The sequence below is a fragment of the Macaca fascicularis genome, chromosome 9 (assembly GCF_037993035.2).
Source record: "Macaca fascicularis isolate 582-1 chromosome 9, T2T-MFA8v1.1".
Lineage (NCBI taxonomy): Eukaryota > Metazoa > Chordata > Mammalia > Primates > Cercopithecidae > Macaca > Macaca fascicularis.
The window spans coordinates 62,172,090-62,184,922 of record NC_088383.1 but is presented as its reverse complement, the minus strand read 5'-3'; the positions used below and the strand labels follow the sequence as shown (position 1 = coordinate 62,184,922).

Below are 12,833 nucleotides of genomic sequence, written 5' to 3'. Positions count from 1 at the left end.
GGCTCTTTTTAATGGTTTTTTTTCTCAGTCATATGCTAAGCAAGGATTATTCATGAGTTTTCTGGGAAAGGAACGAGAATTTCCCAAAACTTTGGGTTTCTCTTTCTTTTAAATTATATAGTGCAGCAGTCCCCAACCTTTCTGACATCAGGGACTGGTTTCGTGGAAGACAACTTTTCCAGACGGGGAGAGGGTTGTTGGAGGGGTGTGGATGGTTTAAGGATGATTCAAGTACATTACATTTATTGTGCACTTTATTTCTATTATGATTACATTGTAATATATAATGAAATAATTATAGAACTCACCATAATGTAGAATCAGGGGGAGCCCTGAGCTTATTTTTATACAACTAGATGGTCCCATCTAGGGGTGATGGCAGACAGTGACAGATTATCAGGCATTAGATTATCATAAGGAGCAAGCAATCTAGATTTCTCGCATGTGCAGTTCACAATAAAGTTCCTGCTTCTATGAGAATCTGATGCTGCTGCTGATCTTACTGGAGGCAGAGTTCAGGTGACAATGCAAGCAGTGGGGAGTAGCTGTAAATACAGATGAAGCTTCAACTCACTCGCCTCCTGCTGCTCACCTCCTGCTGTGTTGCCAGGTTGCTAATAGCCCATGAATTGGTACTGGTCTGTGGCCCAGGGCTTGGGGACCCATGATGTAGGGTAACTTCTGGACATTCTGATGACATTTGTGAATTGTCATGGTGCTGATGGGAGTGTCTTTTGGCATGCTAATGTATTATAATTAGCATATAATGAGCAGTAAGGATGACCAGAGGTCACTTTCATTGCCATATTGGTTGTGGTGGGTTTTGGCCAGCTTCTTTACTGCATCATGTTTTATCGGCAGGGTCTTTGTGAACTGTTTATCTTAATGCCAGCCTCCTCATCCAGTGACTCATCCGGTGACTGAGAGTGCCTAACCTCCTGGGAATGTAGTCCTGCTGGTCTTATCCTCATTTTACCTAGCCCTTGTTCAAGATGGAATTGCTCTGATTCGGATGCCTCTATTTCCCTCTCCCCTTTACAAGGGGACCCTTAATCCTAAAAGTTGTAGAGCAACCAAGATCGATCTTCTGTGGTATCTTTTGGCTTAATAGGGGTAATGATATTCCTTCCTAATTTGTAGGGTCTCTTGTAGTCAAGGTAGAGTGGAGCGCAGTCATAAAGCAGCGATGTGGTGAAAGCCACTCATAACTCTGAGTCCTGACAAAAGGTGATATTTGGAAGACCAAAGTATTGTCTGTTCATGGTTCATTATGGAATATATTACCGGAAAGGGTAATCCAGACCCCAAGAGAAGGTTCTTGGATCTCACACAGGAAATCTTGGGTGAGTCCACAGAGTAAAGTGAAAATGAGTTTATTAGAGAAGAAAAGAAGCAAAAGAATGGTTACACCACAGAACTGCTGATTTCTGCTATCCTCATTTTTTTTTCTTTCTTCTTACTTTGGGTTTATTTTGGTCTTATTTTCTCTGGTTTCTTAAGACATCAGTTTAGCTTATTGAAGATTTTTTTTTCCCTTTTCTGTCTCTACTTCAGCTGTTTCCTACATATTATATATTTTTTCAACTGTTTCTATACATTATGTATTTTCTTTTCATTCAGTTCGATATGGTTTGTTTTTTTGTTTTGTTTTTTTGGTTTTTTTTCCCTTGAGACTTCCTCTCTGACTGACCCATGGATAACTTAGGGGTATGAATTTTAGTATCCAAGTGTTTGGACATATTCTTGTCATCTTTCTATTGTTGATTTCTAATTTGATCCCATTGTGGTCAGAGAACACATTCTGTATAATTTCAGTTATTTTAACTTTGTTGTGGCTTGTCTTGTGGCCCAAACTGTGGTCTGTCTTGGTAAATGTTGTGTGGATGCTTGAAAAGATTGCTTTTTGCTATTGTTGGATAGAATATTCTGTAAACATTGACTAGGTGCTGTTAGTGGTGTCCTTGAGTTTTATATATCATTGCTGATTTTCTTGTCTAGTTACTTTTATCAGTTGTTGGGATGGGGTATTGAGCTCTCCAATTGTAATTGTAGATTTGGCGATTCAATTTTATGAGATTTTGCTTCAAGTACTGTACATTTCTGCAGTTTGGTGTACTGTTAGGATCACTGTGTCTTCTTGGTAGATTGACCTTTTTATCATTTTGTGAGGTCTTTTTCTGTATGTGGGTATTCTTTTTGCTCTGAAGTCTATTTGATAGTAATATAAGCACACCAAATTTCTTTTGATTTTTTTTTTTTTGGCGTGGTATATCTTTTTCATCTTTTACTTTAAAATATATATATATATATTTATACATAACATGAATTTCCTGTAATCTGCATATAGTTAGGCCGTGATCTATCTACCAATCTGTCTTTTAATGGTGTATTTCAGCCCTTTATATTTAATGTAATTTTTGCTATGTAAGTCTGCCATTTTATTTATTTTTGTTTTCTTTTTTCTTTATTTCTACTTTCTTTTTCTTTTCTGTATATTAGTTACTTTTTAAAATAATTCCATTTTTATTTATATATAGTGTTTTGAGTTTATGTCTTTATAATAATGTTTTGGTTGTTACTCTAGGCATTATATTTCACACACACACACATTTATATTTAACTATATATAGTCTACTACATGTAGAAACCTTATATCCCTTTAAGTCCCTTTTCCTCCTCCATTTATAAGTTTCTTAAATATTTTCTATGCATATTTTAAGAAGTACATAAGAAAATGTCACAGCCATGCAAGGGTGGAGGCCTACACTCCCCAGTCCTCCCTTTCTGTTTTTTTTTTTTTTTTTTTTTTTTTTGAGACGGAGTCTCCCTCTGTCGCCCAGGCTGGAGTACAGTGGCATGATCTCGGCTCACTGCAAGCTCCGCCTCCTGAGTTCATGCCATTCTCCTGCCTCAGCCTCCCGAGTAGCTGGGACTACACGCACCTGCCACCATGCCCGGCTAACTTTTTGTATTTTTAGTAGAGACAGCGTTTCACCATGTTAGCCAGGATGGTGTCCATCTCCTGACCTCGTGATCCGCCCGCCCCCTAAAGTGCTGGGATTACAGGCGTGAGCCACCACGCCAGGCCTTCCCAGCCCTCCCTTTCTGATGGGAATGGGGGCTGGGGCCACAGGTTTTTCTGTGGTGTTAGGTAGATTACTGGATACAAGTTTTCTGCATTGCTAGGCTACTTCTTTCCTGATCCTTTGACTAGAGAGTGCATGCAGACTTTCTTAATTGTTTTGTGTGTTCCTTGGCATTTGCAGGTGCTAGCTTCTATCACTCATTTTAGGATACATTAGGCAAAAAGAAAATCACTGTATTTTTCCTTGGGTCCCAAGCTGGTCTCACTTTTTCTCTCTACCTTTCGGAGTATTGTGTTTTATATGTAGTGCCCAAGGTTTTTAGCTGTATTTGACAGCAGGAAAAGGGAGCAGTATTTCTACTCCATCTTTCCTTGAAACTGGAATTCCCTCTTCTATTAAATGCTGATCAGAGTATGTTATTTCTACTCTGTATAAGTAAATTGAAAGAAGCTAAGTAGTTGACACCAAGAAAAGTAAGAGAGCTGTTATTCTCAGGGTGGTTATATTTAGTAGAAGAATTTTTAAGATACGCAAATCAAAGTGAAGAAAAAGAGGAAGAAAGATTCCACCAATTGCTGTGGGTGTTTATAAACAAGAATGATCATAATTAATTTAGGTAGGATCAGGAGAAGCTTTTAGGAAATGGGTTTGAAAGAGCCTAAGGGGGCTGCATGGGTGTTTGACAGATGGGTAGAGAAGTGTAGGAAGCATTGTAGGTGGCAGAAATAAAATGAGTAACATTCTTTATCTTTCTGGGCATAAGCTCAGATGGCATACAACTGTTCGATAAGCTAATAGATGGGTGCCCCTTGGCAGTGGCAGGCAGCGCTGTTTATGTATTTATTTCACAAAGTTGTCTTTCCCTTCTCATACTCAGACCTATGCCAGAGATTATGATTTGTTGGTCTTGGGGAAATGAAGATAGATATCATTGTTTTTGTTTTTAAAATTTCTTAGGTGGTTATAGCGTGTGGCCAGGATTGACAGATCTACAACTGCATCTCTAGATAAACACAGTTAATTAATGTAATTTTGTTTAAATCAGTAGTTACTTAGTGTCTGCTATATGCTGGGGGAGTTTTAGGCTATAGAAGGTCGGACATCGAATATCTTTTAAAACTCCTGCCAAGTTATAGGTACTGTGACAGATACTTTCACCTAAATTATTTCAGGAATTAATGATCTAGCAGGAGAGACAATTTAATACAAAGTTGATTGCTTTAAATGCCATATAAATAGAGTTACAAAATTAAAAATAGAGTTATAAAATTGCTGGAGTGGAGATGGGTACAGATATGAGTAACTAAATTATAGGAACTAAAAGTAAGAGGGTTCTTCGAGATGAACCAGTCCAACCTCTGCATCTGACAAATGAGAAAACTGAGGCCCAGAAATCAGTAATTTTCTCAGGGTTATGAGGCTTGGGAAAGATGCAAGGAAAAAAACAGTTTCCCTGACTCCCAGGTCAGTGCTATTTCCACAGACCTGCAAAGGTAAACATACCTGCTTGATGAAGGAGTCTATGACTGTTTTCTTAAGCATGTCTATGATGTTCCCATCTGAAAGTTTCTTTACTTAGTAGTACAGTGGGTAGAAGCTTGGTTCTGCAAAACGCATAGGGAAGATTTGGTTGAGAATCTGTTTAGTATAAAGCCTTTGAACCAAAACATTTCACAAACAGCAGAACAGCAGGTAGTATCTATGGAGAGCATCTGAGGTCATCAGCTTATTCAATATTTTCTAAGCTGTTTTTGCCAAATTAGCAAAAATATATATATATAATAATTTCAAAAGATAAAATTTTTATTTATTAGACTATCCTAAAGATTGTTAATTTAGTTTTTGTAGCTGTTGTTTCCCTTCATCAACATAGAAAATGGATCTTTTATGTTTCTGTTTTATATTGAACAATGTGGGATCACCCTTAAATTTAAAGAAGTATCTGATTATGCCTGAGTCAAAGAATGTTGATACGGAAAGTGAGAAAAATTTTTTCATTTCAAACTGTTCATAAGATCTGTAAACACTGATAAACTATTATCAGTAATTTTTAATACTTTATTTTTAAGTCAGATTAATTGGTCTGAAAAAATATACATAATTTCTTTTGCAGATTTAACTGGGTATGATGATGATTTGTAGGCTGATTTTCGTTGATGATATTTTAATAGTGTTTCAGTAGTTTTATTTGTGCATATGTTTCAGTCAGTGAGGAGGCTAGGGACATAAGACCCAATATGGTTCCCTTTGTATAACATTGAACAGTTCCTTTCTTGAAGAAACTTTTCTGTAAAGTGAGGAAATTGAAGTAAATGACATTTCGAGAGTATCATAGTTCTGATAATCTGTGATTAAAATAAGTAAAGCTAAGAAGCCACAAGTTATTCAAATTAAAAAGCATGCCCACGTAACCTGTGGCCTGCATGTCACATTACAACATCCTAAAAATCTTTTTTAATGCTGTGTCGCTTTTGCTAACTTTAGCTAATGTTCTTTTTTTTTTTTACCTGCTAATCCTCTGAAAACTTGTGATTTCAGAAGAAATTTTTTTTTTTTTTTTTTTTTTTTGAGACGGGGTCTTGCTCTGTCACCCAGGTTGGAATGCAGTGGTGTGATCTTGGCTCACTGCAACCTCCACCTCCAACGTTCAGGCGATTCTCCTGCCTTAGCCTCCCGAGTAACTGGGATTATAGGCAGCTGCCACCACACGTGACTAATGTTTGTATTTTCAGTAGAGATGGGGTTTCACCATTTTGGTCGGGCTGGTCTTCAACTCCTGACCTCGTGATCTACCCGCCTCACCCTCCCAAAGTTCTGGGATTACATGCGTGAGCCCACTGCACCCAGCTGAAATAAAAATTTTTAGATGATGATTTTTTTGTATTTCCTGATTCACAAATTGTTGCATTTTCTGTGTGTTTAACACCTAAAATCTATCTCCCCCTTTAAATTCCTTCCTTTTCTGCAGAAGACTGGAATCTGCTACTTTAACAAGAGATATATGATGATAAATGTAATGTATACCAGAAAGAATATATTATTTCTTGTACATTGTACTACAAATATTAGAGGAAAATAATTTTTAAAAATATTAAAAATAACTGGGTTTGGATTATGATGTGTTTTTAGTAATTTGAGCTGCCTGTATTTTAAAAAATGACATCTGTCTTCTCGTTAACACTATTGCTCTGTGTTATTTAAAAATAAAACAAAGTATGACTTGGTTTCTCTATTTTTTGGTTCCCTTTTTTATTATACCTCCCTACCCCATCTCTCTCTGCACAGGGTGGGTATTCTGCTCCCTCCTTCTCTCCTTGGCAGGGCTCCTTCCAGGGGATCCCACGGACTGTTCCACCGCACCGCAGACAGAGTGAGTCTGTGTCTCTCACTCCTATCCTGCTCTGGCTTCCCCTTCATGGTACTTCCCTTCTGCATGACCTGTTCCTCCCCAGCACCTCCTTTTCTATCCTGAGTGCTCTGCAGGTGTCTGCTAAAGCAGCACTCTCTGTGGTCTCCTCTCTTAACATTTCCTTTTACTGCATGTAAACAGACCTCTACTTAGAGCCTTATGGAAGCTGTCTGAGGTTAATTTCATTCTAATACTGTTTAAACCTATTGCCAGTGACCCTAGACCTACTGACATGCATCTGTCTTTAATGTATTTTCAAACCTTGAAATATGTGAATAAAAATTGTTGTGTTATCTAATTGTTTTAAAAAGTGTACATGCGATCTACAATGGTATGATGGACAGATGCATAATGTGTAGGGAGCAGGCTTACTAGACCATTGCACATTTCTTTAAATAATATTTCCTAATTAAGGGCTTGGATTGCATTTCACTGTCATCTAAAATAAATATATTTCTAATTGTTTTTTCTAAAAGTGGTTTAAAACAACTAAGATGTTTTTTGTAATCTATCAGCTTTTCAGCACAGAAGAAATGGCTTTTGAATATGCATGGTTTACTAACATTTCTAATGATTTAGTTACTGTTTGACCTTAAAATTTTTGTTTACATTAAATCTCTTTTCCAAAACAGTGTGGGTTATTTTGTTTTATGTACTTAAGTATGCCTGGTAAGTTGGTTATATTTTATCTTTTTTGAAAAGTCACCCATAAAAAGCTATTATTAATGAAAACGAAATATAAATACAGTCAATCAGAGATATTTTTATGCCTTCTCTAAGGATTTTTCCTGATTTGTGATTCATTCGGTTTTTTCATTATCCATTTCCATGTGAAGTATCAAAGGTGTAAATGAGGAAATTTTAAGTAATTAGGAATGTGATTTATTTAAAGAAAATTTTATTTCTTGAATTAGCCAAAAGTATGAGGTATCGACATGAATTCCAGAGAAGGCATGAAGTTTATTTTTTGGCTGCTACATCTCTCCTTCCCTTCTGTACTTTTTGTTTTAAAGAAAAATAGTTCCTGTAGACTTTTATATGATGTTATTTAGTAGCAAGTTCATTTGTTTACTGGAAGCAATGAGAAAAGGAGTTTTTTTGTCCTCCTTTTCTATCTTCCACCACCTCAGTAACTCCTCCTTTTTACTTCTCTGGTCTTCAAGTAAGTTGCTTTCTTTTCTCCTCTGTTTAAATAATCCTAACACAAAAAGAATCATACTAAAATGCTAGTCAAGTCATCTGAAATTTCAAAGGGCAGATATAACAAATTATAATATGTTCTTAGGCTTGTGGTCAGTAAACAGCAAGGTTTGAGATTTCCCCTCAGATTGACACACCCACCTGTGTACTTACTCAAGCACCCTTTTAGCCTGTATTCTTTTTTGTCACCATGTTCCTCCCCCTTTGTCCTTCGCTAGCTGTAATACAGAGTTGAAGTTTGGGATTAATTATTCTGTATTACAAATAGAGTTTCTGCTTTACTTTTAAAAACATGTTTATCAGAAACACCCATTTCATTGGTTTATTTGTATAGCATTAGAATTTTCTTATCTTTTCCTTGAGTCAGTGGCTCTCCATTTTCAAGTGCTTCTTCTCCTTCCTTCTTGGGTTCAGAGCTTTCCTTTTTGTTTCCAGCTGTGAAGCAGCATTATCCTACAATTCCTGCAATACTAGTAAGATCTGCTTTTTTTTTTTTTTTTTTTTTTTAACTTCTCTAGATCAAACCTTCTTTCTCTGCATCTTCAGATTAACAAAAAGAAAGTTTTGATTCCCCAGAGTTTGGATGTATTAGTCATCTAGGAAAAAAAAATATATATATATATGTGTGTGTTTGTGTGTGTATAGGAGTCTTTTCCTGAGTAGGTTCTCACGGCCTATGCATCTGAAGGCACTGGCCCTAGGATTTGATCTTTGAGACTTGTAGGACCCTGTTTATGTGAAATAATGGCCAGAGGGCCTGTTCACAGCCTTTTAATACTGTTAATGACCTTGAAAGGTTCCTTTAGAGGGGAAATATGCTCTAAACTACTACTGTATTTTGAATTCACCCTGAGAACAACTAAAGCAGTTTACTAATAAAGGGGGTTTTTTTAGTTATAAAATATAGAAAAGAAAGGTATGAAATTATTAGAATAAATCTAGTGGTTTTCCAGAGGGTTTTGAAACAGATCTTTTCCTACACTAAACTTATAATCAGATGATACTTGTCTCCACATTTAGTCAATATGTGGGTCCTAGTACTCATGTTTGGAGAGGTTAATTGTACTTAAGTAATGGAAGATAGTTGAGAAATTTCTCCATTACAATGTTTCATTAAAAAGTTCTTTGGTGACTTTTTTTTTTTTTTTGAGACAGAGTCTTGCTCTGTCTCCCAGGCTGGAGTGCAGTGGTGAGATCTTGGCTTACTGCAAGCTCCACCTCCCGGGTTCATGCCATTCTCCTGCCTCAGCCTCCCGAGTAGCTGGGACTACAGGCACCTGCCACCACACCCAGCTTATTTTTTGTATTTTTAGTAGAGTCAGGGTTTCATCATGTTAGCCAGGGTGGTCATCTCGAACTTCTGACCTTGTGATCTACCCGGCTCAGCCTCCCAAAGTGCTGGGATTACAGGCGTGAACACCGTGCCCGGCCCGAACTCCCTTTATCTTCTAAATGTGGAGGCCAGGTAAAGCTTGGCTGTGAGTCTTCAGTAAGAGCAATCTGTTTGTTTTTTAAGTTACAGGAGTATAGTAGACCTTCTAGTATGAAGATAGTCCATGCTAAATATTCAGAGGGAGATAATGTTTACAGGGAATATTTAGCCCTTGTCACTCTAGAAAGCTGTAGGGGACAGCAGTGTTTATACTGTGTTTAAGAATATAGGAAAATAGACCAGGCACGGTGGCTCACACCTGTAATCCCAGCACTTTGTGGGGCCGAGGCGGGCAGATCACAAGGTCATGAGATCGAGACCATCCTGGCTAACATGGTGAAACCCTGTCTCTACTGAAAATACAAAAAATTAGCAGAGCGAGCCAAGATCACACCACTGCACTCCAGCCTGGGCCACAGAGCGAGACTCCGTCTCAAAAAAAAAAGAAAAAAAGAAAAGAAAAAAAATATAGGAAAATAGAGATAAATGGAAATTTCTGGTCTTTATTATTTTTCTTAGGAAATTTTGACTTACATTTCTTAAGTATATTACTAGTCTCTACTTCATGATACTTTTTTATTTCAAATTAAATTTTCTCTAGGTTAGCAGAAAATATCTACGTTTAGGTCTTTCCTACTGTTAGTAGGGATTTGAGCTTTTGTACAAATTCACTTAACAGGCATTGGTGTAGTCTTTCTACTCTAATTTCCAACTGTGTAAAATTGGGAATAATAAATAACCTACTTCAAAGTAGGAAAATTTAATAAAAATAATTGCTTTTGGCAAGTAGAAAGCCTTCCTGGTAATTCCAAATAGCATTTCTTGCCAGAGCACGTACTTACCGGAATACTCGACTTTTCAAAAAGTATGTTTTGAAATAATACTTAATTTCTTATTGTGTCTCACTAAGCTTTTAAAACTTGCTCTTTAGTATCTTGCTTGCTAAATTTAGAAATCTTATTTATTTTTACCTTCCATGTGCAGTGACTTAGTGGGAAGGGAAAAAGTTATTTTAAAACAACAAAAATTATGTAAATGCATCTATATGTGTCGTAATAGCCTGATAGTTTCTTGATGTAGTGTTGTGTCCACCATAATTTTATTAAGAATGACAAATTTATATTGTGTCACATCTTCTTTTTCTTACAAATTTCAGGGGGTGTTTCACAAACATTTTTGACATGCAGTGATTATAAATTTATTTTACATGACAGCCCAGTATGTATTTACTGAGAGAAAGTATGTATTTACAACCCGATTCACTGTGTATGTATATTTAAAATTTGGATAAAAGATTCATGGGACAATACTTTCTCTTAAACCATTTGATCCTCTCATATTTTTTCTCTCTATTCTATTTTTTTAAATGTTGCTAGCAACCTGCAGTTAAAAAAGCATTGGTCTGTTTTGCCCATATAAATATCAGCATTTAGGTTTTAATATACTAACTTTAAATATGAAGGCTAAGAAGTGTAGATAATTTAATGTGCATAGATTTTGTGTGTATAATCATAGTAAAGCTTTTTTTATTTTGCAGAAATACCATTTTTAAGTGGTGCCTCCTAAGAATTGTCTGTGGCAGGAAAAAATTTTTGTTGTTGAATATTAATAGAGTGGCTTAAGTGGCTAATGAGCCCTTTGTCAGAGTCAGCTTTTCCTCAGTTCAGTCAAAATGTTGATCTTACTGAATGCCCACTTTTGCCATTTCCCTGCTTATCCTCGACTGCGCTGTCTCACTTTAGTAATTCACTATCCTTATTCTTTTAGTCCTTTTGGCTGGAGAATTGTTCTTTTAAAATTCATACAGTTGGATAATCTTTCTAAGAGCTACTTAAAAATTACACTTTCACAAATATTCCTATAGGAAACTCTTATGTATATTTTTTAAAATTTAGCCATACATTTTAAGAAAGGGGAAAAGACTAATATTAATTGAATACCTATTATGTTTTTAATGTCTTAAGTACTTTTCTGAGCATTTCATTTAAATTATTTGATTCTCACAACAACTCAGAGTCAGAGCTATTATTCTAATTTTATAATAAGGAAGATGCAAATAAATAATAAATCAATAAATGATGTAGTAATTTTCTCAGGGTAAGTGAACAAACCATAATTCTGTTCTACTTCCAGAGTCTGAACCTTAAATATTTTTTGTAAATACAATGACTCTTGCTTCAAAATGTACATTTGTCCTATTTATAATAGTAATGTAGTGACTCACTATGGAGGAATTAGAAGAAACATTTTGGTATATTTCCTTTCAGTCTTTTAAATATTATGTTATAAAGTTGAATTTATGTATTTTCAGTCATTCTGCTTTTTTCACATAGTATCATTTTATATATATACACACATTTTTATATGGTAAATATTCCTTGAAATTAACATTTTAATGGCCACTTGATAATGTGTTATATGGATATATTCTAAATTAGATTTTTTTCTATTGGGCATTAATGTTGTTTCTAGTTACTGAGAGGAATATTGGTAAGCATTTTATCTTTGTGTATAAATCAGTGTCAGTGTCTTTCTTTTCTTAGATAGACTTCCTGGAAGGATATCATTTAATTAAAGGATATGAACTTTCGAAGGCCACTTGATGTGTCAAATGTGTATTTGACAATTGTTGAATTGTCAAACATGCTCATAATGTATAAATTAACAAGGCTTAATCTGATTGACTCCAATATGTGTCTGTAATCAATTTTATACATAAGAATAGCTTCAGCTTCCTTAGAAATTAGCTCTGGGAGTGACTTTTCATAAAAATAAAATATTTTTGAATGAAATGCAAACTGAGTAACTCAGTAAAAAAACTTTACTAATTCAATTTTGTGTATGCTCATTTTTAATTTAAATATGGTTAACATCGAATATGGTATTTTCTACCTTTTTGCAGCCAATTTCAAGGACTATCTAGTATAGTCATTGGTTAATTGACTAGAAATGTGCATCTAACTCATGGTCCAATAGGCCTTCCACAAACATAGGCATGGGTTAGTTTCTTGGAATTATGAGAAATGCAGCATTAGTGTTTTCTGTATAAAGCATTTTATTACAATCTGCTTTGCAGCTTGTGAGATTTTTTTAGCCAGTCTTTTTTCCTGTGCCATAATGCTTATAGTATTCTTGTACTCTGGATAAATATACTGTGTCTGTTGGTCACATCAATTGAACTATACTATTATGATGCCATTTAGGTTTTTTTTCCTGAACTACTCTACATCGTCTGAGAGGTAGATGTTAATGGATTCTGTGTCTTTGAGATGTAGACCCACGAAATTAATCATCTAAAAGTGATCGTGCCTCTGTAGTAAATGCTTAAGTCCCTCTTAATCACTGTGATACTTTAAAAACAAAAACAAAAAACGGCCGGGCGCGGTGGCTCAAGCCTGTAATCCCAGCACTTTGGGAGGCCGAGACGGTTGGATCACGAGGTCAGGAGATCCAGACCATCCTGGCTAACCCGGTGAAATCCCGTCTCTACTAAAAAATACAAAAAACTAGCCGGGCGAGGTGGCGGGCGCCTGTAGTCCCAGTTACTTGGGAGGCTGAGGCAGGAGAATGGCGTAAACCCGGGAGGCGGAGCTTGCAGTGAGCTGAGATCCGACCACTGCACTCCAGCCCGGGCGACAGAGCGAGACTCCGTCTCAAAAAAAAACAAAACAAAACAAAAAACCAAAAAACGATTAATTAGTCATCA

The 12,833-nt window shown here is 36.0% G+C and overlaps 1 protein-coding gene across 9 annotated transcripts in view; it reads left to right on the top strand.

Annotated features, from left to right (window-relative positions):
• The window catches only part of CCSER2 (coiled-coil serine rich protein 2), a 188,518-nt gene that overhangs the window by 162,982 nt on the left and 12,703 nt on the right, over nucleotides 1-12,833 (top strand). For 3 of the 9 annotated variants that reach the window (XM_005565267.4, XM_005565266.4, XM_065520782.1), the window contains one exon: nucleotides 6,372-6,456. The exons of 3 other annotated variants lie outside the window; for them this stretch is intronic. In XM_005565267.4, the coding sequence (XP_005565324.2) occupies nucleotides 6,372-6,456 (85 nt within the window). Of the gene's footprint in view, nucleotides 1-6,371; nucleotides 6,505-12,833 lie in introns of all 9 variants that reach the window. 3 more of the 9 variants (XM_005565265.5, XM_015456102.3, XM_074001654.1) reach the window with 1 other exon arrangement.